Below are 22331 nucleotides of genomic sequence, written 5' to 3'. Positions count from 1 at the left end.
TTTGACCTCTTGTTGTTTGTATTACACACTCGCTTTCGGCTTGCTACCTTGCCTTCAAATCGTACTGCAAACTCTACACTCGGTCTAAATAAGCCTACTTTACGCCTTTAGTACCAGATGAACATTATACTTAAGTTGTAGATAACTTATAAAAGAAAGTGTTGTTTGAACCCCTAAACTAAAGTAACTCTATAGTATAAGTAAAATGATGAAAAGTATGGATTTTGGCCTTTGAAAAGATGTTATACCTGACATGTGCTACATATAAACATTGTTTGAAGCATTTTTACAGTGTTTTAGAGTTAATATCAGTGTTTGATTAATCATTTCAGCAATTTAGCTTAGATTTGCAGAAAAAAATACAATATCTCGCCTTTTTAATTTAATGGGTGTGGCCCCATAAATTTATTATGAACTGTACAATGTACATATAACTACTACTTACGAATAATAAATTTAATAGAAGCGCACATACCTCAGTAGACGAGTAAAATAATCAGGCCAGTTATTGGGAAACATCACTAGGAAAAATCCAGTAGCGATTAATATCATACCTGCTAGCTTCATTCCAACAAAATTTGCTCCGTAAAGAATTACGTCTAGAGCTATAACAAAATTAAACTTTATCAAATTATGTAGTAGTATGTAGGTATTCGCCTAAATCCAGGCTTTTATATACTCTATAAATTTTAATGCATCAATGCTAAACATTTGCTTTCTTCCTAAGGAAGCCTTGTAATAGTAATTTCTAGAGTACAAAAATATGTAGGAAATGTGTTTTGAAGTACGTTATGCGAAATACAGTGTTTTTAGAAAATGTATGGACGTATGTGTATGTGTTCGTTTGTATATGCCTGTATCTCACTTCTACTTAGTGGACTTTAATCCACCAAGTTACATTAACTTTGTTTTGCAACATAATGGTAAAACAGTCTTTTTTTTCATTTTGTGACCGTATTTTTTATAGCGATTTCTTAGTTTTGAGATTTCTAGTAATGCGCAGGAGGAACGACAACACGTGTCTTATTTCCGCTTCACCTATCTGATCGACATCATCTCACCAAACCCGAGTAACTTCGAAATAGTACTCTCAGCCCGGCTGAAAATCATGGATTGAAATCGGGGTGGGGAGAAATGTAACGAAAGCTAACTTTACCATCAGACACTTTTACCTATAAGATAATTTGACGAAATAATTTATCCTACATATATTTTTGCTAAAGTTAAAATTTGTGAAAAACTATAAGCCGATTATAAAAAGAATGAAAAGTCAAATAAAATGAAAATTAATTTACATTCGGTTAAAATTTCCTAACGCACATTGCCGAAATACGAATGTACAGAAATTAAAGTTGCCGAAAAGTCTATAACAACTATGGATAAAGATGCCGAAAATAAAAATGCCTAAAAACGTGCTGAGAAAAACAAAGTGCCGAAAGCTAAAAATGCCGAAAGCTGAAATTTTGATTCCCAAGTAAATGTTCAGCGGTTTTCCATACGTATGAGTGTAAGTTCTGTTCGAGCATGATGATCTTCTTACGTGGGACTCTCGTAGACAAAATCCGGGCGGTGTTCGGAGGAGGAAAAAAAATTAAGTCTACGTGGTGCACTCAGCGGATTTCGATGTGTATTTCTAAGTTCTGCTCGAAGATGATGAACATGTTATTCTAGACTCTCGTGGGCGATGCATTCGGCGGAGACAAAAGTAAAATGTAGGTAAACCATTACATGACTTTTGTCGTTAATGTACATATTATTGTTATTACATTAAGGCCACCTGAGATTCCTAGATACTTGAATATCATCTTCGAGCATAACTTACAGTACTATAACTATTTATCGGCCTTTTGGGTCTAAATACTAGATCAGGCACTTTTAGAGACAAAAGAATAAGTGTCATTCCAACTGATTTAGTAACCTCTGGCACTTTCAAAAAGGTATTTATTCACTAGTTTATCACTCTTAGTTTAGAAGTTATTGGAAAAATTGAATAGTGTGTTAAACATCGTATCGTAATCATCAATTTTTCAAATTTGAATTTTTACAATAACTTTTAAACTAAGAGTGATAAACTAGTGATTAAATACATTTTTGCAACACAAGCACGATTTCCGCGTTTTTCGTACCTATTATGCGGGCGTAAAGGACCAGTTTTTTTACCGACGGGAAAAAACAAATTTTAGCGGGCGTTTATAAGTTTTTTTTGACAGGTGGGCGTTTTTAATTTTTATTGCCCGGCGGGCGTTTTTCATTTTTTTTGACCGCATATGCCGCGTTTGCGGGCAAAAAAAAATTAAAATCGCTCGCCGGGCAAAAAAAAAATTAAAAACGCCCGCCGGACAAAAAAAATGATAACGCCCGTTAATAGTACATTGTACAACAAGGGGCGAAAATGGGCTTTTCCGAGCGAGGATCCGAGTCTGGAAAAGCACATTCGCCCCTCGTTGTTCACCGTGCTTTTTATAACAAGTGTATAAGGAAGACCATTTGGGTCGCCTATGAAGTGGATCGAGAATGGATTTTTTCGAGTCGTCCACTACGGTGGGCGTGTATATATTCATATATATTTTTTTATTTAATTATTTTATTTATTTAAATATATTTTTAGTAAAGCTTTTAAAATTTAGTAAATCAAAATTTTAATAAACTGCAAATTTTGAAAAATTTTGAGAATTTTGAAATTTTTGGCAGATTTGAACATTTTGAAAATTTTGAAATTTTGGAAAATTTTGGAAAATTTTGATTTTTATGAAATTGTTTCAAGAGTTTTTAACGATTTCAAGCTTTAGTAAGGAGATGAACAAAAAAAAAAATGAATCCGCTCGATTTTCGATTCTCCGATTATTGTAGGCTCGTTCTACCTATATAGGGGGCGAAAATGGATTAATTGATACACGTGTATTGTGATCAGGGACTCTCGCTCTACTTTTTGTGTGACGCACGGAAAACCCCATTTTCGGCCTAGTTTATAGGCGCCGAAAATGGTCTTTTTTATGCACGTGTTATACAAAATATTTTAAAGAAAATAGTCAATAGTTCACATCAAATATACGTATATGTGTGTGTAAATTAGTAAATGCGTTACAAAAAATATGGTGTGCACCAAGGGCTAATCGGGCTTTTTGGCCTCATGTGGTTGCAGTACTCGTCTGCGGCTCGTAAACGCCCTCACCTTCGGCTTGGGCTAACTCGCCTTGATTCGTACTGCAAACTCCACACTCAGCCTCAAAAAGCCCACTTTACGCTCTTGGTACACAATATACTATTTTGAAAATGCCAGAGGTTGTTGAATCAGTTGGAATTACACTTATACTTTCATCTTTAAAAGTGCCTGATCTGGTATTTAAACCCAAAAGACCGATGAAATTTTTAATTCAAATATTATATCATTCTAAAGTCACTCTGCATACTTCATTAGGTATGCTCAGTTTCTTTTTTCTTTCATCAATGATTTTATAATTATATAATTATATTTAGTGCTCTAACAGGTGTCACATTAAATATCACAATCGACGATAGGCAAAATTCAAGTGCGCACAAGCTTTTTTTCATCAAATCATAGTATTAATACAACTACTTAGATATGTATTTATAGTATGTTAGACCAGGTTATTTTGGAGTTGTATACAAAATTTCAGTGCTCTATATACTGTAGTTTTCAAGAAAACAGGTTATAAGGATATATTTGATATAACAAAGCTATGGTGCGCACATTGAATTTTGCTGATTCATGTTGTTTTTCTATATTCATATGTGTTCATAATAGTTAGAGCAGAGCATTTTCTTTTAAGTTTTTATAAACTAATTCCAAAACGCAGCTCCTTCTTTATTACAAATAAATATCTTTACTCTCAAGCGCGATAAGTTATTTTAACGTTAGCGTACATACGTCACCCGAACCCAACAGTTCAGTAGAGTTTACTGAAGTCTGCAGTAGAATTGACTGAGCGGGAGCCCTCTAAGTATACTTAAGTACAACAGTAAACGCAACGTTTCTTTTTCTTTGTGTAGACAGCAAGCAAGACCGATATTCCAATGCACACATAAAAATTAGCAATCGTTGGTGAATCTGTATACCTTAAGGCTAATTCTAAATACAATTTTTTTTTTCAATCCTATAATTAAAGCATTTATTCATCTCTCTGGTAGATGTTTTAAGCAATTTGACTGACATTGTCCTGCTATAAAATACATTTTTCAAATAAATTTTATTTTAACTTATTCATCAGCTTTTGGCATTTCCAAAAGAGCACACATCAATTAATTTTGATTTACAGTTCAAAAGCTATCACATAGTATATTCTGCAAACAGAAGGGAAAATTGGCTTTTTCTAGCGAGCGTGGTGATTTAAGCACAAGTGATCAGTTGAGAGTGCCGTAGGCACCCAAAATTCTTCTTTACAAAAAAAAATATTTTACACAACAAATGATTGAGCTCTTCAATTAAGATGTATATAAATGAATTCATAAACTCCCTATCCATTGACAACTGTTGAAAAATATTCTGACCAGTCACTTAACATTTAATAATTTCACCATAATCTATATTTCTGTGATTAAGAACAATTTTTAAAATTACACACAAAGTACAAACACTTTGTATAAGTGAACTTAGGATAATAAGTTTGCAAGTGTCTCTTTTATTGTCTCATTTTTTTTTTATAAATTTATACAAGATTGTTGCTGGCGTTTTTTTTGAAAGAAGAATGTGAGAAAATCAATGTAACGTTTTATTAAGATTATGCTTATGATCTTATAGTTTAACAACAGCAATAAAAGCTGCAGCATAAGAAGACGAATTCAATAAAAGGTAAGTAAAACAATCAAACCGTAAAACAATAATAATTGTATACTGTAAGTATAATTACAAATATATTTAGCAATGATAATTAAATCAAGTTATAACTATTTAGCCATTCTAACTTAGAAGATACTTTTTTAATCTTTTTACTTAATAAAACGTTAATAGTGATAAGCTTATGACAGTAAGTACTTTAAGAATTCATAAACGCATCATGTTTCTTAATTAAAGCATATTTTCTGCGAAATATGAAAACAAGTAAAAGAGTTTCTTTACGTAATTTGTGCATAGTCGTTGTAAATTAGAATTACTATTCATTTGAAACAAAATTCAAAATATTCATCCCAGTTTGAGGCTGCATTTTGAGCGCGTTTACGATAAGTTCAGCATGTGTCTTATTTAAAGCTGTTCTACACTACTAGATGAAGAGATCACATTATAGAGTACATTTGTTTTGTAAAGTTGCAGTATTATTATTTGGTACGACACAGTTCGAAATAATTGTTAATAATTGTAATATCAGGGATATAAAAAGGCCACAGTGACTCGCCGGATACGTGTTTTAAAGTGGAAGACACTTTTCCACAAGTAAAGTCCTTGGCCTTCATGAAAGTAACATGATGTTATAATGCAAAATTTATAGAAAATTAGTTTATTTTTCGGAGCGGGTTTAGGATAAGTTTTCAGCATGTGTCTTATTTAAAGCTGTTTACACTATTAGAAATGAAAGATCACATTGTAGAGTACATTTGTTTTGTAAAGTTGCAGTATTATTATTTGGTACGAACACAGTTCGAAATAATTGTTAATAATTGTAATATCACGGATATAAAAGGCCACAGTGACTCGCCGATACGTGTTTGAAAGTGGAAGACACTTTCCAACAAGTAAAGTCCTTGGCATACATGAAAGTAACATGATGTTATAATGCAAAAATTTATAGAAAATTAGTTTATTTTTCGGAGCGGGTTTAGGATAAGTTTCAGCATGTGTCTTATTTAAGGTGTTCTACACTACTAGATGAAAGATGACATTATAGAGTACATTTGTTTTGTAAAGTTGCAGAATTATTATTTGGTACGAACACAGTTCGAAATAATTGTTAATAATTGTAATATCACGGATATAAAAAGGCCACAGTGACTCGCCAGATACGTGTTTTGAAGTGGAAGACACTTTCCAACCCGTAAAGTCCTTGGCCTTCATGAAAGTAACATGATGTTATAATGCAAAAATTTATAGAAAATTAGTTTATTTTTCGGAGCGGGTTTAGGATAAGTTTCAGCATGTGTCTTATTTAAAGCTGTTCTACACTATAAATGAAAGATCACATTATAGAGTACAGTTGTTTTGTAAAGTTGCAGTATTATTATTTGGTACGAACACAGTTCGAAATAATTGTTAATAATTGTAATATCACGGATATAAAAAGGCCACAGTGACTCGCCGGATACGTTGTTTAAAGTGGAAGACACTTTTCCACAAGTAAGTCCTTGGCCTTCATGAAAGTAACATGATGTTATAATGCCAAAATTTATAGAAAATTAGTTTATTTTTCGGAGCGGTTTAGGATAAGTTTTAGCATGTGTCTTATTTAAAGGTGTTCTACACTACAAGATGAATAGATCACATTGTAGAGTACATTTGTTTTGTAAAGTTGCAGTATTATTATTTGGTACGAAAACAGTTCGAAATAATTGTTAATAATTGTAATATCACGGATATAAAATGGCCACAGTGACTCGCCGGATACTTGTTTGAAAGTGGAAGACACTTTTCCACAAGTAAAGTCCTTGGCCTTCATGAAAGTAACATGATGTTATAATGCTAAAATTTATAGAAGATTAGTTTATTTTTCGGAGCGGGTTTAGGATAAGGTTTCAGCATGTGTCTTATTTAAAGGTGTTCTACATTACAAGATGAATAGATCACATTGTAGAGTAAATTTGTTTTGTAAAGTTGCAGAATTATTATTTGGTACGAACACAGTTCGAAATAATTGTTAATAATTGTAATATCACGGATATAAAAAGGCCACAGTGACTCGCCAGATACGTGTTTTAAAGTGGAAGACACTTTTCCACAAGTAAAGTCCTTGGCCTTCATGAAAGTAACATGATGTTATAATGCAAAAATTTATAGAAAATTAGTTTATTTTTCGGAGCGGGTTTAGGATAAGTTTCAGCATGTGTCTTATTTAAAGCTGTTCTACACTACTAGATGAAGAGATTACATTATAGAGTACATTTGTTTTGTAAAGTTGCAGTATTATTATTTGGTACGGACACAGTTCGAAATAATTGTTAATAATTGTAATATCACGGATATAAAAAGGCCACCGTGACTCGCCGGATACGTGTTTTAAAGTGGAAGACACTTTCCACAAGTAAAGTCCTTGGCCTTCATGAAAGTAACATGATGTTATAATGCAAAAATTTATAGAAAATTAGTTTATTTTTCGGAGCGGGTTTAGGATAAGTTTTCAGCATGTGTCTTATTTAAAGCTGTTATACACTATAACATGGAAAGATGACATTATAGAGTACATTTGTTTTGTAAAGTTGCAGTATTATTAATTGGTACGAACACAGTTCGAAATAATTGTTAATAATTGTAATATCACGGATATAAAAGGCCGCAGTGACTCGCCAGATACGTGTTTTAAAGTGGAAGACACTTTTCCACAAGTAAAGTCCTTGGCCTTCATGAAAGTAACATGATGTTATAATGCAAAATTTATAGAAAATTAGTTTATTTTTCGGAGCGGGTTTAGGATAAGTTTTCAGCATGTGTCTTATTTAAAGGTGTTCTACACTACTAGATGAAGAGATGACATTGTAGAGTACATTTGTTTTGTAAAGTTGCAGAATTATTATTTGGTACGAACACAGTTCGAAATAATTGTTAATAATTGTAATATCACGGATATAAAAAGGCCACAGTGACTCGCCAGATACGTGTTTTGAAGTGGAAGACACTTTTCCACAAGTAAAGTCCTTGGCCTTCATGAAAGTAACATGATGTTATAATGCAAAATTTATAGAAAATTAGTTTATTTTTCGGAGCGGGTTTAGGATAGTTTTCAGCATGTGTCTTATTTAAAGTGTTCTACACTACAAGATGAAAGATACATTATAGAGTACATTTGTTTTGTAAAGTTGCAGTATTATTATTTGGTACGAAAACAGTTCGAAATAATTGTTAATAATTGTAATATCACGGATATAAAAAGGCCACAGTGACTCGCCGATACGTGTTTTGAAAGTGGAAGACACTTTTCCACAAGTAAAGTCCTTGGCATACATGAAAGTAACATGATGTTATAATGCAAAAATTTATAGAAAATTAGTTTATTTTTCGGAGCGGGTTAGGATAAGTTTTTAGCATGTGTCTTATTTAAAGGTGTTCTACACTACAAGATGAATAGATCACATTGTAGAGTACATTTGTTTTGTAAAGTTGCAGTATTATTATTTGGTACGAAAACAGTTCGAAATAATTGTTAATAATTGTAATATCACGGATATAAAATGGCCACAGTGACTCGCCGGATACTTGTTTGAAAGTGGAAGACACTTTCCAACCCGTAAAGTCCTTGGCATACATGAAAGTAACATGATGTTATAATGCAAAATTTATAGAAAATTAGTTTATTTTTCGGAGCGGGTTTAGGATAAGTTTTCAGCATGTGTCTTATTTAAAGCTGTTCTACACTACAAGATGAATAGATCACATTGTAGAGTAAATTTGTTTTGTAAAGTTGCAGTATTATTATTTGGTACGAACACAGTTCGAAATAATTGTTAATAATTGTAATATCACGGATATAAAAAGGCCACAGTGACTCGCCAGATACGTGTTTTAAAGTGGAAGACACTTTCCACAAGTAAAGTCCTTGGCCTTCATGAAAGTAACATGATGTTATAATGCACAAATTTATAGAAAATTAGTTTATTTTTCGGAGCGGGTTTAGGATAAGTTTTCAGCATGTGTCTTATTTAAAGCTGTTCTACACTACTAGATGAAAGATGACATTATAGAGTACATTTGTTTTGTAAAGTTGCAGTATTATTATTTGGTACGAACACAGTTCGAAATAATTGTTAATAATTGTAATATCACGGATATAAAAAGGCCACAGTGACTCGCCAGATACGTGTTTTAAAGTGGAAGACACTTTCCAAAGCGTAAAGTCCTTGGCTTCATGAAAGTAACATGATGTTATAATGCAAAAATTTATAGAAAATTAGTTTATTTTTCGGAGCGGGTTTAGGATCAGTTTTCAGCATGTGTCTTATTTAAAGCTGTTATACACTATAACATGAAAGATGACATTATAGAGTACATTTGTTTTGTAAAGTTGCAGTATTATTAATTGGTACGAACACAGTTCGAAATAATTGTTAATAATTGTAATATCACGGATATAAAAAGGCCACAGTGACTCGCCAGATACGTGTTTTGAAGTGGAAGACACTTTTCCACAAGTAAAGTCCTTGGCCTTCATGAAAGTAACATGATGTTATAATGCAAAAATTTATAGAAAATTAGTTTATTTTTCGGAGCGGGTTTAGGATAAGTTTTCAGCATGTGTCTTATTTAAAGGTGTTCTACACTACAAGATGAATAGATCACATTGTAGAGTACATTTGTTTTGTAAAGTTGCAGTATTATTATTTGGTACGAAAACAGTTCGAAATAATTGTTAATAATTGTAATATCACGGATATAAAATGGCCACAGTGACTCGCCGGATACTTGTTTGAAAGTGGAAGACACTTTCCACAAGTAAAGTCCTTGGCGTCATGAAAGTAACATGATGTTATAATGCTAAAATTTATAGAAGATTAGTTTATTTTTCGGAGCGGGTTTAGGATAAGGTTTCAGCATGTGTCTTATTTAAAGGTGTTCTACACTACAAGATGAATAGATCACATTGTAGAGTACATTTGTTTTGTAAAGTTGCAGTATTATTATTTGGTACGAACACAGTTCGAAATAATTGTTAATAATTGTAATATCACGGATATAAAAAGGCCACAGTGACTCGCCAGATACGTGTTTTGAAGTGGAAGACACTTTTCCACAAGTAAAGTCCTTGGCCTTCATGAAAGTAACATGATGTTATAATGCAAAAATTTATAGAAAATTAGTTTATTTTTCGGAGCGGGTTTAGGATCAGTTTTCAGCATGTGTCTTATTTAAAGTGTTCTACACTACAAGATGAATAGATACATTGTAGAGTACATTTGTTTTGTAAAGTTGCAGTATTATTATTTGGTACGAACACAGTTCGAAATAATTGTTAATAATTGTAATATCACGGATATAAAAAGGCCACAGTGACTCGCCGGATACGTGTTTTAAAGTGGAAGACACTTTTCCACAAGTAAAGTCCTTGGCCTTCATGAAAGTAACATGATGTTATAATGCAAAATTTATAGAAAATTAGTTTATTTTTCGGAGCGGGTTTAGGATAAGTTTTCAGCATGTGTCTTATTTAAAGGTGTTCTACACTACAAGATGAAAGATACATTGTAGAGTACATTTGTTTTGTAAAGTTGCAGTATTATTATTTGGTACGAACACAGTTCGAAATAATTGTTAATAATTGTAATATCACGGATATAAAAAGGCCACAGTGACTCGCCAGATACGTGTTTTGAAGTGGAAGACACTTTTCCACAAGTAAAGTCCTTGGCCTTCATGAAAGTAACATGATGTTATAATGCAAAATTTATAGAAAATTAGTTTATTTTTCGGAGCGGGTTTAGGATAAGTTTTCAGCATGTGTCTTATTTAAAGCTGTTCTACACTACTAGATGAAAGATACATTGTAGAGTACATTTGTTTTGTAAAGTTGCAGTATTATTATTTGGTACGAACACAGTTCGAAATAATTGTTAATAATTGTAATATCACGGATATAAAAAGGCCACAGTGACTCGCCGATACGTGTTTTAAAGTGGAAGACACTTTCCACAAGTAAAGTCCTTGGCCTTCATGAAAGTAACATGATGTTATAATGCAAAAATTTATAGAAAATTAGTTTATTTTTCGGAGCGGGTTTAGGATAAGTTTTCAGCATGTGTCTTATTTAAAGCTGTTCTACACTATTAAATGGAAAGATGACATTATAGAGTACATTTGTTTTGTAAAGTTGCAGTATTATTAATTGGTACGAACACAGTTCGAAATAATTGTTAATAATTGTAATATCACGGATATTAAAAGGCCGCAGTGACTCGCCAGATACGTGTTTTGAAGTGGAAGACACTTTTCCACAAGTAAAGTCCTTGGCCTTCATGAAAGTAACATGATGTTATAATGCAAAATTTATAGAAAATTAGTTTATTTTTCGGAGCGGGTTTAGGATAAGGTTTCAGCATGTGTCTTATTTAAAGGTGTTCTACACTACAAGATGAATAGATCACATTGTAGAGTACATTTGTTTTGTAAAGTTGCAGTATTATTATTTGGTACGAAAACAGTTCGAAATAATTGTTAATAATTGTAATATCACGGATATAAAATGGCCACAGTGACTCGCCGGATACTTGTTTGAAAGTGGAAGACACTTTTCCACAAGTAAAGTCCTTGGCCTTCATGAAAGTAACATGATGTTATAATGCAAAATTTATAGAAAATTAGTTTATTTTTCGGAGCGGGTTTAGGATAAGTTTTCAGCATGTGTCTTATTTAAAGGTGTTCTACACTACAAGATGAAGAGATGACATTGTAGAGTACATTTGTTTTGTAAAGTTGCAGTATTATTATTTGGTACGAACACAGTTCGAAATAATTGTTAATAATTGTAATATCACGGATATAAAAAGGCCACAGTGACTCGCCAGATACGTGTTTTGAAAGTGGAAGACACTTTTCCACAAGTAAAGTCCTTGGCCTTCATGAAAGTAACATGATGTTATAATGCAAAATTTATAGAAAATTAGTTTATTTTTCGGAGCGGGTTTAGGATAAGTTTTCAGCATGTGTCTTATTTAAAGGTGTTCTACACTACAAGATGAAAGATACATTGTAGAGTACATTTGTTTTGTAAAGTTGCAGTATTATTATTTGGTACGAACACAGTTCGAAATAATTGTTAATAATTGTAATATCACGGATATAAAAAGGCCACAGTGACTCGCCAGATACGTGTTTTAAAGTGGAAGACACTTTTCCACAAGTAAAGTCCTTGGCCTTCATGAAAGTAACATGATGTTATAATGCAAAAATTTATAGAAAATTAGTTTATTTTTCGGAGCGGGTTTAGGATAAGTTTTCAGCATGTGTCTTATTTAAAGGTGTTCTACACTACAAGATGAAAGATACATTGTAGAGTACATTTGTTTTGTAAAGTTGCAGTATTATTATTTGGTACGAACACAGTTCGAAATAATTGTTAATAATTGTAATATCACGGATATAAAAAGGCCACAGTGACTCGCCGGATACGTGTTTTAAAGTGGAAGACACTTTTCCACAAGTAAAGTCCTTGGCCTTCATGAAAGTAACATGATGTTATAATGCAAAAATTTATAGAAGATTAGTTTATTTTTCGGAGCGGGTTTAGGATAAGGTTTCAGCATGTGTCTTATTTAAAGGTGTTCTACACTACAAGATGAAAGATACATTTAGAGTACATTTGTTTTGTAAAGTTGCAGTATTATTATTTGGTACGAACACAGTTCGAAATAATTGTTAATAATTGTAATATCACGGATATAAAAAGGCCACAGTGACTCGCCGGATACGTGTTTTAAAGTGGAAGACACTTTTCCACAAGTAAAGTCCTTGGCCTTCATGAAAGTAACATGATGTTATAATGCAAAAATTTATAGAAAATTAGTTTATTTTTCGGAGCGGGTTTAGGATAAGTTTTCAGCATGTGTCTTATTTAAAGCTGTTCTACACTACTAGATGAAGAGATTACATTATAGAGTACATTTGTTTTGTAAAGTTGCAGTATTATTATTTGGTACGAACACAGTTCGAAATAATTGTTAATAATTGTAATATCACGGATATAAAAAGGCCACAGTGACTCGCCAGATACGTGTTTTGAAGTGGAAGACACTTTTCCACAAGTAAAGTCCTTGGCCTTCATGAAAGTAACATGATGTTATAATGCAAAATTTATAGAAAATTAGTTTATTTTTCGGAGCGGGTGTAGGATAAGTTTTCAGCATGTGTCTTATTTAAAGGTGTTCTACACTACAAGATGAATAGATCACATTGTAGAGTACATTTGTTTTGTAAAGTTGCAGTATTATTATTTGGTACGAAAACAGTTCGAAATAATTGTTAATAATTGTAATATCACGGATATAAAATGGCCACAGTGACTCGCCGGATACTTGTTTGAAAGTGGAAGACACTTTTCCACAAGTAAAGTCCTTGGCCTTCATGAAAGTAACATGATGTTATAATGCAAAATTTATAGAAAATTAGTTTATTTTTCGGAGCGGGTTTAGGATAAGTTTTCAGCATGTGTCTTATTTAAAGGTGTTCTACACTACAAGATGAATAGATCACATTGTAGAGTACATTTGTTTTGTAAAGTTGCAGTATTATTATTTGGTACGAACACAGTTCGAAATAATTGTTAATAATTGTAATATCACGGATATAAAAAGGCCACAGTGACTCGCCAGATACGTGTTTTGAAAGTGGAAGACACTTTTCCACAAGTAAAGTCCTTGGCCTTCATGAAAGTAACATGATGTTATAATGCAAAAATTTATAGAAAATTAGTTTATTTTTCGGAGCGGGTTTAGGATAAGTTTTCAGCATGTGTCTTATTTAAAGGTGTTCTACACTACAAGATGAAAGATACATTGTAGAGTACATTTGTTTTGTAAAGTTGCAGTATTATTATTTGGTACGAACACAGTTCGAAATAATTGTTAATAATTGTAATATCACGGATATAAAAAGGCCACAGTGACTCGCCAGATACGTGTTTTAAGTGGAAGACACTTTTCCACAAGTAAAGTCCTTGGCCTTCATGAAAGTAACATGATGTTATAATGCAAAATTTATAGAAAATTAGTTTATTTTTCGGAGCGGGTGTAGGATAAGTTTTCAGCATGTGTCTTATTTAAAGGTGTTCTACACTACAAGATGAATAGATCACATTGTAGAGTACATTTGTTTTGTAAAGTTGCAGTATTATTATTTGGTACGAAACAGTTCGAAATAATTGTTAATAATTGTAATATCACGGATATAAAATGGCCACAGTGACTCGCCGGATACGTGTTTGAAAGTGGAAGACACTTTTCCACAAGTAAAGTCCTTGGCCTTCATGAAAGTAACATGATGTTATAATGCAAAATTTATAGAAAATTAGTTTATTTTTCGGAGCGGGTTTAGGATAAGTTTTCAGCATGTGTCTTATTTAAAGTGTTCTACACTACAAGATGAAAGATACATTGTAGAGTACATTTGTTTTGTAAAGTTGCAGAATTATTATTTGGTACGAACACAGTTCGAAATAATTGTTAATAATTGTAATATCACGGATATAAAAAGGCCACAGTGACTCGCCAGATACGTGTTTTAAAGTGGAAGACACTTTTCCACAAGTAAAGTCCTTGGCCTTCATGAAAGTAACATGATGTTATAATGCAAAAATTTATAGAAAATTAGTTTATTTTTCGGAGCGGGTTTAGGATAAGTTTTCAGCATGTGTCTTATTTAAAGGTGTTCTACACTACAAGATGAATAGATCACATTGTAGAGTACATTTGTTTTGTAAAGTTGCAGTATTATTATTTGGTACGAACACAGTTCGAAATAATTGTTAATAATTGTAATATCACGGATATAAAAAGGCCACAGTGACTCGCCGATACGTGTTTTGAAAGTGGAAGACACTTTTCCACAAGTAAAGTCCTTGGCCTTCATGAAAGTAACATGATGTTATAATGCAAAATTTATAGAAGATTAGTTTATTTTTCGGAGCGGGTTTAGGATAAGGTTTCAGCATGTGTCTTATTTAAAGGTGTTCTACACTACAAGATGAATAGATCACATTGTAGAGTACATTTGTTTTGTAAAGTTGCAGTATTATTATTTGGTACGAACACAGTTCGAAATAATTGTTAATAATTGTAATATCACGGATATAAAAAGGCCACAGTGACTCGCCGGATACGTGTTTTAAAGTGGAAGACACTTTTCCACAAGTAAAGTCCTTGGCCTTCATGAAAGTAACATGATGTTATAATGCAAAATTTATAGAAAATTAGTTTATTTTTCGGAGCGGGTTTAGGATAAGTTTTCAGCATGTGTCTTATTTAAAGGTGTTCTACACTACAAGATGAATAGATCACATTGTAGAGTACATTTGTTTTGTAAAGTTGCAGTATTATTATTTGGTACGAAAACAGTTCGAAATAATTGTTAATAATTGTAATATCACGGATATAAAATGGCCACAGTGACTCGCCGGATACTTGTTTGAAAGTGGAAGACACTTTTCCACAAGTAAAGTCCTTGGCCTTCATGAAAGTAACATGATGTTATAATGCAAAATTTATAGAAAATTAGTTTATTTTTCGGAGCGGGTTTAGGATAAGTTTTCAGCATGTGTCTTATTTAAAGGTGTTCTACACTACAAGATGAAAGATGACATTGTAGAGTACATTTGTTTTGTAAAGTTGCAGTATTATTATTTGGTACGAACACAGTTCGAAATAATTGTTAATAATTGTAATATCACGGATATAAAAAGGCCACAGTGACTCGCCAGATACGTGTTTTGAAGTGGAAGACACTTTTCCACAAGTAAAGTCCTTGGCCTTCATGAAAGTAACATGATGTTATAATGCAAAAATTTATAGAAAATTAGTTTATTTTTCGGAGCGGGTTTAGGATAAGTTTTCAGCATGTGTCTTATTTAAAGGTGTTCTACACTACAAGATGAATAGATCACATTGTAGAGTACATTTGTTTTGTAAAGTTGCAGTATTATTATTTGGTACGAACACAGTTCGAAATAATTGTTAATAATTGTAATATCACGGATATAAAAAGGCCACAGTGACTCGCCAGATACGTGTTTTAAAGTGGAAGACACTTTTCCACAAGTAAAGTCCTTGGCCTTCATGAAAGTAACATGATGTTATAATGCACAAATTTATAGAAAATTAGTTTATTTTTCGGAGCGGGTTTAGGATAAGTTTTCAGCATGTGTCTTATTTAAAGGTGTTCTACACTACAAGATGAAAGATACATTATAGAGTACATTTGTTTTGTAAAGTTGCAGTATTATTATTTGGTACGAACACAGTTCGAAATAATTGTTAATAATTGTAATATCACGGATATAAAAAGGCCACAGTGACTCGCCGGATACGTGTTTTGAAAGTGGAAGACACTTTTCCACAAGTAAAGTCCTTGGCCTTCATGAAAGTAACATGATGTTATAATGCAAAATTTATAGAAAATTAGTTTATTTTTCGGAGCGGGTTTAGGATAAGTTTTCAGCATGTGTCTTATTTAAAGGTGTTCTACACTACAAGATGAAAGATACATTGTAGAGTACATTTGTTTTGTAAAGTTGCAGTATTATTATTTGGTACGAACACAGTTCGAAATAATTGTTAATAATTGTAATATCACGGATATAAAAAGGCCACAGTGACTCGCCAGATACGTGTTTTGAAAGTGGAAGACACTTTTCCACAAGTAAAGTCCTTGGCCTTCATGAAAGTAACATGATGTTATAATGCAAAATTTATAGAAAATTAGTTTATTTTTCGGAGCGGGTTTAGGATAAGTTTTCAGCATGTGTCTTATTTAAAGGTGTTCTACACTACAAGATGAATAGATCACATTGTAGAGTACATTTGTTTTGTAAAGTTGCAGTATTATTATTTGGTACGAAACAGTTCGAAATAATTGTTAATAATTGTAATATCACGGATATAAAAAGGCCACAGTGACTCGCCGGATACGTGTTTTGAAAGTGGAAGACACTTTTCCACAAGTAAAGTCCTTGGCCTTCATGAAAGTAACATGATGTTATAATGCAAAATTTATAGAAAATTAGTTTATTTTTCGGAGCGGGTTTAGGATAAGTTTTCAGCATGTGTCTTATTTAAAGGTGTTCTACACTACAAGATGAATAGATCACATTGTAGAGTACATTTGTTTTGTAAAGTTGCAGTATTATTATTTGGTACGAACACAGTTCGAAATAATTGTTAATAATTGTAATATCACGGATATAAAAGGCCACAGTGACTCGCCGGATACGTGTTTTGAAAGTGGAAGACACTTTTCCACAAGTAAAGTCCTTGGCCTTCATGAAAGTAACATGATGTTATAATGCAAAATTTATAGAAAATTAGTTTATTTTTCGGAGCGGGTTTAGGATAAGTTTTCAGCATGTGTCTTATTTAAAGGTGTTCTACACTACAAGATGAAAGATACATTGTAGAGTACATTTGTTTTGTAAAGTTGCAGTATTATTATTTGGTACGAACACAGTTCGAAATAATTGTTAATAATTGTAATATCACGGATATAAAAAGGCCACAGTGACTCGCCAGATACGTGTTTTGAAAGTGGAAGACACTTTTCCACAAGTAAAGTCCTTGGCCTTCATGAAAGTAACATGATGTTATAATGCAAAATTTATAGAAAATTAGTTTATTTTTCGGAGCGGGTTTAGGATAAGTTTTCAGCATGTGTCTTATTTAAAGGTGTTCTACACTACAAGATGAAAGATCACATTGTAGAGTACATTTGTTTTGTAAAGTTGCAGTATTATTATTTGGTACGAACACAGTTCGAAATAATTGTTAATAATTGTAATATCACGGATATAAAAAGGCCACAGTGACTCGCCAGATACGTGTTTGAAAGTGGAAGACACTTTTCCACAAGTAAAGTCCTTGGCCTTCATGAAAGTAACATGATGTTATAATGCAAAATTTATAGAAAATTAGTTTATTTTTCGGAGCGGGTTTAGGATAAGTTTTCAGCATGTGTCTTATTTAAAGGTGTTCTACACTACAAGATGAATAGATCACATTGTAGAGTACATTTGTTTTGTAAAGTTGCAGTATTATTATTTGGTACGAACACAGTTCGAAATAATTGTTAATAATTGTAATATCACGGATATAAAAAGGCCACAGTGACTCGCCAGATACGTGTTTTAAAGTGGAAGACACTTTTCCACAAGTAAAGTCCTTGGCCTTCATGAAAGTAACATGATGTTATAATGCAAAAATTTATAGAAAATTAGTTTATTTTTCGGAGCGGGTTTAGGATAAGTTTTCAGCATGTGTCTTATTTAAAGCTGTTCTACACTATAAGATGAAAGATTACATTATAGAGTACATTTGTTTTGTAAAGTTGCAGTATTATTATTTGGTACGAACACAGTTCGAAATAATTGTTAATAATTGTAATATCACGGATATAAAAAGGCCACCGTGACTCGCCGGATACGTGTTTTAAAGTGGAAGACACTTTCCACAAGTAAAGTCCTTGGCCTTCATGAAAGTAACATGATGTTATAATGCAAAAATTTATAGAAAATTAGTTTATTTTTCGGAGCGGGTTTAGGATAAGTTTTCAGCATGTGTCTTATTTAAAGGTGTTCTACACTACAAGATGAAAGATGACATTGTAGAGTACATTTGTTTTGTAAAGTTGCAGTATTATTATTTGGTACGAAACAGTTCGAAATAATTGTTAATAATTGTAATATCACGGATATAAAAAGGCCACAGTGACTCGCCGGATACGTGTTTTGAAAGTGGAAGACACTTTTCCACAAGTAAAGTCCTTGGCCTTCATGAAAGTAACATGATGTTATAATGCAAAATTTATAGAAATTAGTTTATTTTTCGGAGCGGGTTTAGGATAAGTTTTCAGCATGTGTCTTATTTAAAGGTGTTCTACACTACAAGATGAAAGATACATTGTAGAGTACATTTGTTTTGTAAAGTTGCAGTATTATTATTTGGTACGAACACAGTTCGAAATAATTGTTAATAATTGTAATATCACGGATATAAAAGGCCACAGTGACTCGCCGATACGTGTTTTGAAAGTGGAAGACACTTTTCCACAAGTAAAGTCCTTGGCCTTCATGAAAGTAACATGATGTTATAATGCAAAATTTATAGAAATTAGTTTATTTTTCGGAGCGGGTTTAGGATAAGGTTTCAGCATGTGTCTTATTTAAAGGTGTTCTACACTACAAGATGAATAGATCACATTGTAGAGTACATTTGTTTTGTAAAGTTGCAGAATTATTATTTGGTACGAACACAGTTCGAAATAATTGTTAATAATTGTAATATCACGGATATAAAAAGGCCACAGTGACTCGCCAGATACGTGTTTTAAAGTGGAAGACACTTTTCCACAAGTAAAGTCCTTGGCCTTCATGAAAGTAACATGATGTTATAATGCAAAAATTTATAGAAAATTAGTTTATTTTTCGGAGCGGGTTTAGGATAAGTTTCAGCATGTGTCTTATTTAAAGGTGTTCTACACTACAAGATGAAAGATCACATTGTAGAGTACATTTGTTTTGTAAAGTTGCAGTATTATTATTTGGTACGAACACAGTTCGAAATAATTGTTAATAATTGTAATATCACGGATATAAAAAGGCCACAGTGACTCGCCAGATACGTGTTTTAAAGTGGAAGACACTTTTCCACAAGTAAAGTCCTTGGCCTTCATGAAAGTAACATGATGTTATAATGCACAAATTTATAGAAAATTAGTTTATTTTTCGGAGCGGGTTTAGGATAAGTTTTCAGCATGTGTCTTATTTAAAGGTGTTCTACACTACAAGATGAATAGATCACATTGTAGAGTACATTTGTTTTGTAAAGTTGCAGTATTATTATTTGGTACGAAAACAGTTCGAAATAATTGTTAATAATTGTAATATCACGGATATAAAATGGCCACAGTGACTCGCCGATACGTGTTTTGAAAGTGGAAGACACTTTTCCACAAGTAAAGTCCTTGGCCTTCATGAAAGTAACATGATGTTATAATGCAAAATTTATAGAAAATTAGTTTATTTTTCGGAGCGGGTTTAGGATAAGTTTTCAGCATGTGTCTTATTTAAAGGTGTTCTACACTACAAGATGAATAGATCACATTGTAGAGTACATTTGTTTTGTAAAGTTGCAGTATTATTATTTGGTACGAACACAGTTCGAAATAATTGTTAATAATTGTAATATCACGGATATAAAAAGGCCACAGTGACTCGCCAGATACGTGTTTTGAAAGTGGAAGACACTTTTCCACAAGTAAAGTCCTTGGCCTTCATGAAAGTAACATGATGTTATAATGCAAAATTTATAGAAAATTAGTTTATTTTTCGGAGCGGGTTTAGGATAAGTTTTCAGCATGTGTCTTATTTAAAGGTGTTCTACACTACAAGATGAATAGATCACATTGTAGAGTACATTTGTTTTGTAAAGTTGCAGTATTATTATTTGGTACGAACACAGTTCGAAATAATTGTTAATAATTGTAATATCACGGATATAAAAAGGCCACAGTGACTCGCCAGATACGTGTTTTGAAAGTGGAAGACACTTTTCCACAAGTAAAGTCCTTGGCCTTCATGAAAGTAACATGATGTTATAATGCAAAAATTTATAGAAAATTAGTTTATTTTTCGGAGCGGGTTTAGGATAAGTTTTCAGCATGTGTCTTATTTAAAGGTGTTCTACACTACAAGATGAATAGATACATTGTAGAGTACATTTGTTTTGTAAAGTTGCAGTATTATTAATTGGTACGAACACAGTTCGAAATAATTGTTAATAATTGTAATATCACGGATATAAAAAGGCCACAGTGACTCGCCGGATACGTGTTTTAAAGTGGAAGACACTTTTCCACAAGTAAAGTCCTTGGCCTTCATGAAAGTAACATGATGTTATAATGCACAAATTTATAGAAAATTAGTTTATTTTTCGGAGCGGGTTTAGGATAAGTTTTCAGCATGTGTCTTATTTAAAGGTGTTCTACACTACAAGATGAATAGATCACATTGTAGAGTACATTTGTTTTGTAAAGTTGCAGTATTATTAATTGGTACGAACACAGTTCGAAATAATTGTTAATAATTGTAATATCACGGATATAAAAAGGCCACAGTGACTCGCCGGATACGTGTTTTGAAAGTGGAAGACACTTTTCCACAAGTAAAGTCCTTGGCCTTCATGAAAGTAACATGATGTTATAATGCACAAATTTATAGAAAATTAGTTTATTTTTCGGAGCGGGTTTAGGATAAGTTTTCAGCATGTGTCTTATTTAAAGCTGTTCTACACTACTAGATGAAGAGATGACATTGTAGAGTACATTTGTTTTGTAAAGTTGCAGAATTATTATTTGGTACGAACACAGTTCGAAATAATTGTTAATAATTGTAATATCACGGATATAAAAAGGCCACAGTGACTCGCCAGATACGTGTTTTAAAGTGGAAGACACTTTTCCACAAGTAAAGTCCTTGGCCTTCATGAAAGTAACATGATGTTATAATGCAAAAATTTATAGAAAATTAGTTTATTTTTCGGAGCGGGTTTAGGATAAGTTTTCAGCATGTGTCTTATTTAAAGGTGTTCTACACTACAAGATGAAAGATCACATTGTAGAGTACATTTGTTTTGTAAAGTTGCAGTATTATTATTTGGTACGAAACAGTTCGAAATAATTGTTAATAATTGTAATATCACGGATATAAAAAGGCCACAGTGACTCGCCGGATACGTGTTTTGAAAGTGGAAGACACTTTTCCACAAGTAAAGTCCTTGGCCTTCATGAAAGTAACATGATGTTATAATGCAAAATTTATAGAAAATTAGTTTATTTTTCGGAGCGGGTTTAGGATAAGTTTTCAGCATGTGTCTTATTTAAAGGTGTTCTACACTACAAGATGAAAGATACATTGTAGAGTACATTTGTTTTGTAAAGTTGCAGTATTATTATTTGGTACGAACACAGTTCGAAATAATTGTTAATAATTGTAATATCACGGATATAAAAAGGCCACAGTGACTCGCCAGATACGTGTTTTGAAAGTGGAAGACACTTTTCCACAAGTAAAGTCCTTGGCCTTCATGAAAGTAACATGATGTTATAATGCAAAATTTATAGAAAATTAGTTTATTTTTCGGAGCGGGTTTAGGATAAGTTTTCAGCATGTGTCTTATTTAAAGGTGTTCTACACTACTAGATGAAAGATACATTGTAGAGTACATTTGTTTTGTAAAGTTGCAGTATTATTATTTGGTACGAACACAGTTCGAAATAATTGTTAATAATTGTAATATCACGGATATAAAAAGGCCACAGTGACTCGCCAGATACGTGTTTTGAAAGTGGAAGACACTTTTCCACAAGTAAAGTCCTTGGCCTTCATGAAAGTAACATGATGTTATAATGCAAAAATTTATAGAAAATTAGTTTATTTTTCGGAGCGGGTTAGGATAAGTTTTCAGCATGTGTCTTATTTAAAGGT

General features: G+C 32.5%; 1 protein-coding gene across 14 annotated transcripts in view; it reads right to left on the bottom strand.

Moving 5' to 3' along the window:
* The window catches only part of LOC107981432 (putative thiamine transporter SLC35F3), a 671722-nt gene that overhangs the window by 136520 nt on the left and 512871 nt on the right, over positions 1-22331 (bottom strand). For 12 of the 14 annotated variants that reach the window (XR_004227324.2, XM_031928083.2, XM_032601908.1 and 9 more), the window contains one exon: positions 476-605. Coding sequence is in view for 11 of the 14 variants with exons in the window: in XM_031928083.2 (XP_031783943.1) it covers positions 476-605 (130 nt within the window). In the remaining 3 variants the exon portion in view is untranslated. Of the gene's footprint in view, positions 1-475; positions 622-22331 lie in introns of all 14 variants that reach the window. The other 2 variants (XR_004345268.1, XR_004345269.1) reach the window with 1 other exon arrangement.

Source organism: Nasonia vitripennis, assembly GCF_009193385.2.
Source record: "Nasonia vitripennis strain AsymCx chromosome 4 unlocalized genomic scaffold, Nvit_psr_1.1 chr4_random0003, whole genome shotgun sequence".
Lineage (NCBI taxonomy): Eukaryota > Metazoa > Arthropoda > Insecta > Hymenoptera > Pteromalidae > Nasonia > Nasonia vitripennis.
Note: the sequence above shows the minus strand (reverse complement) of the source record. Positions and strands in the feature narration are given on the sequence as shown.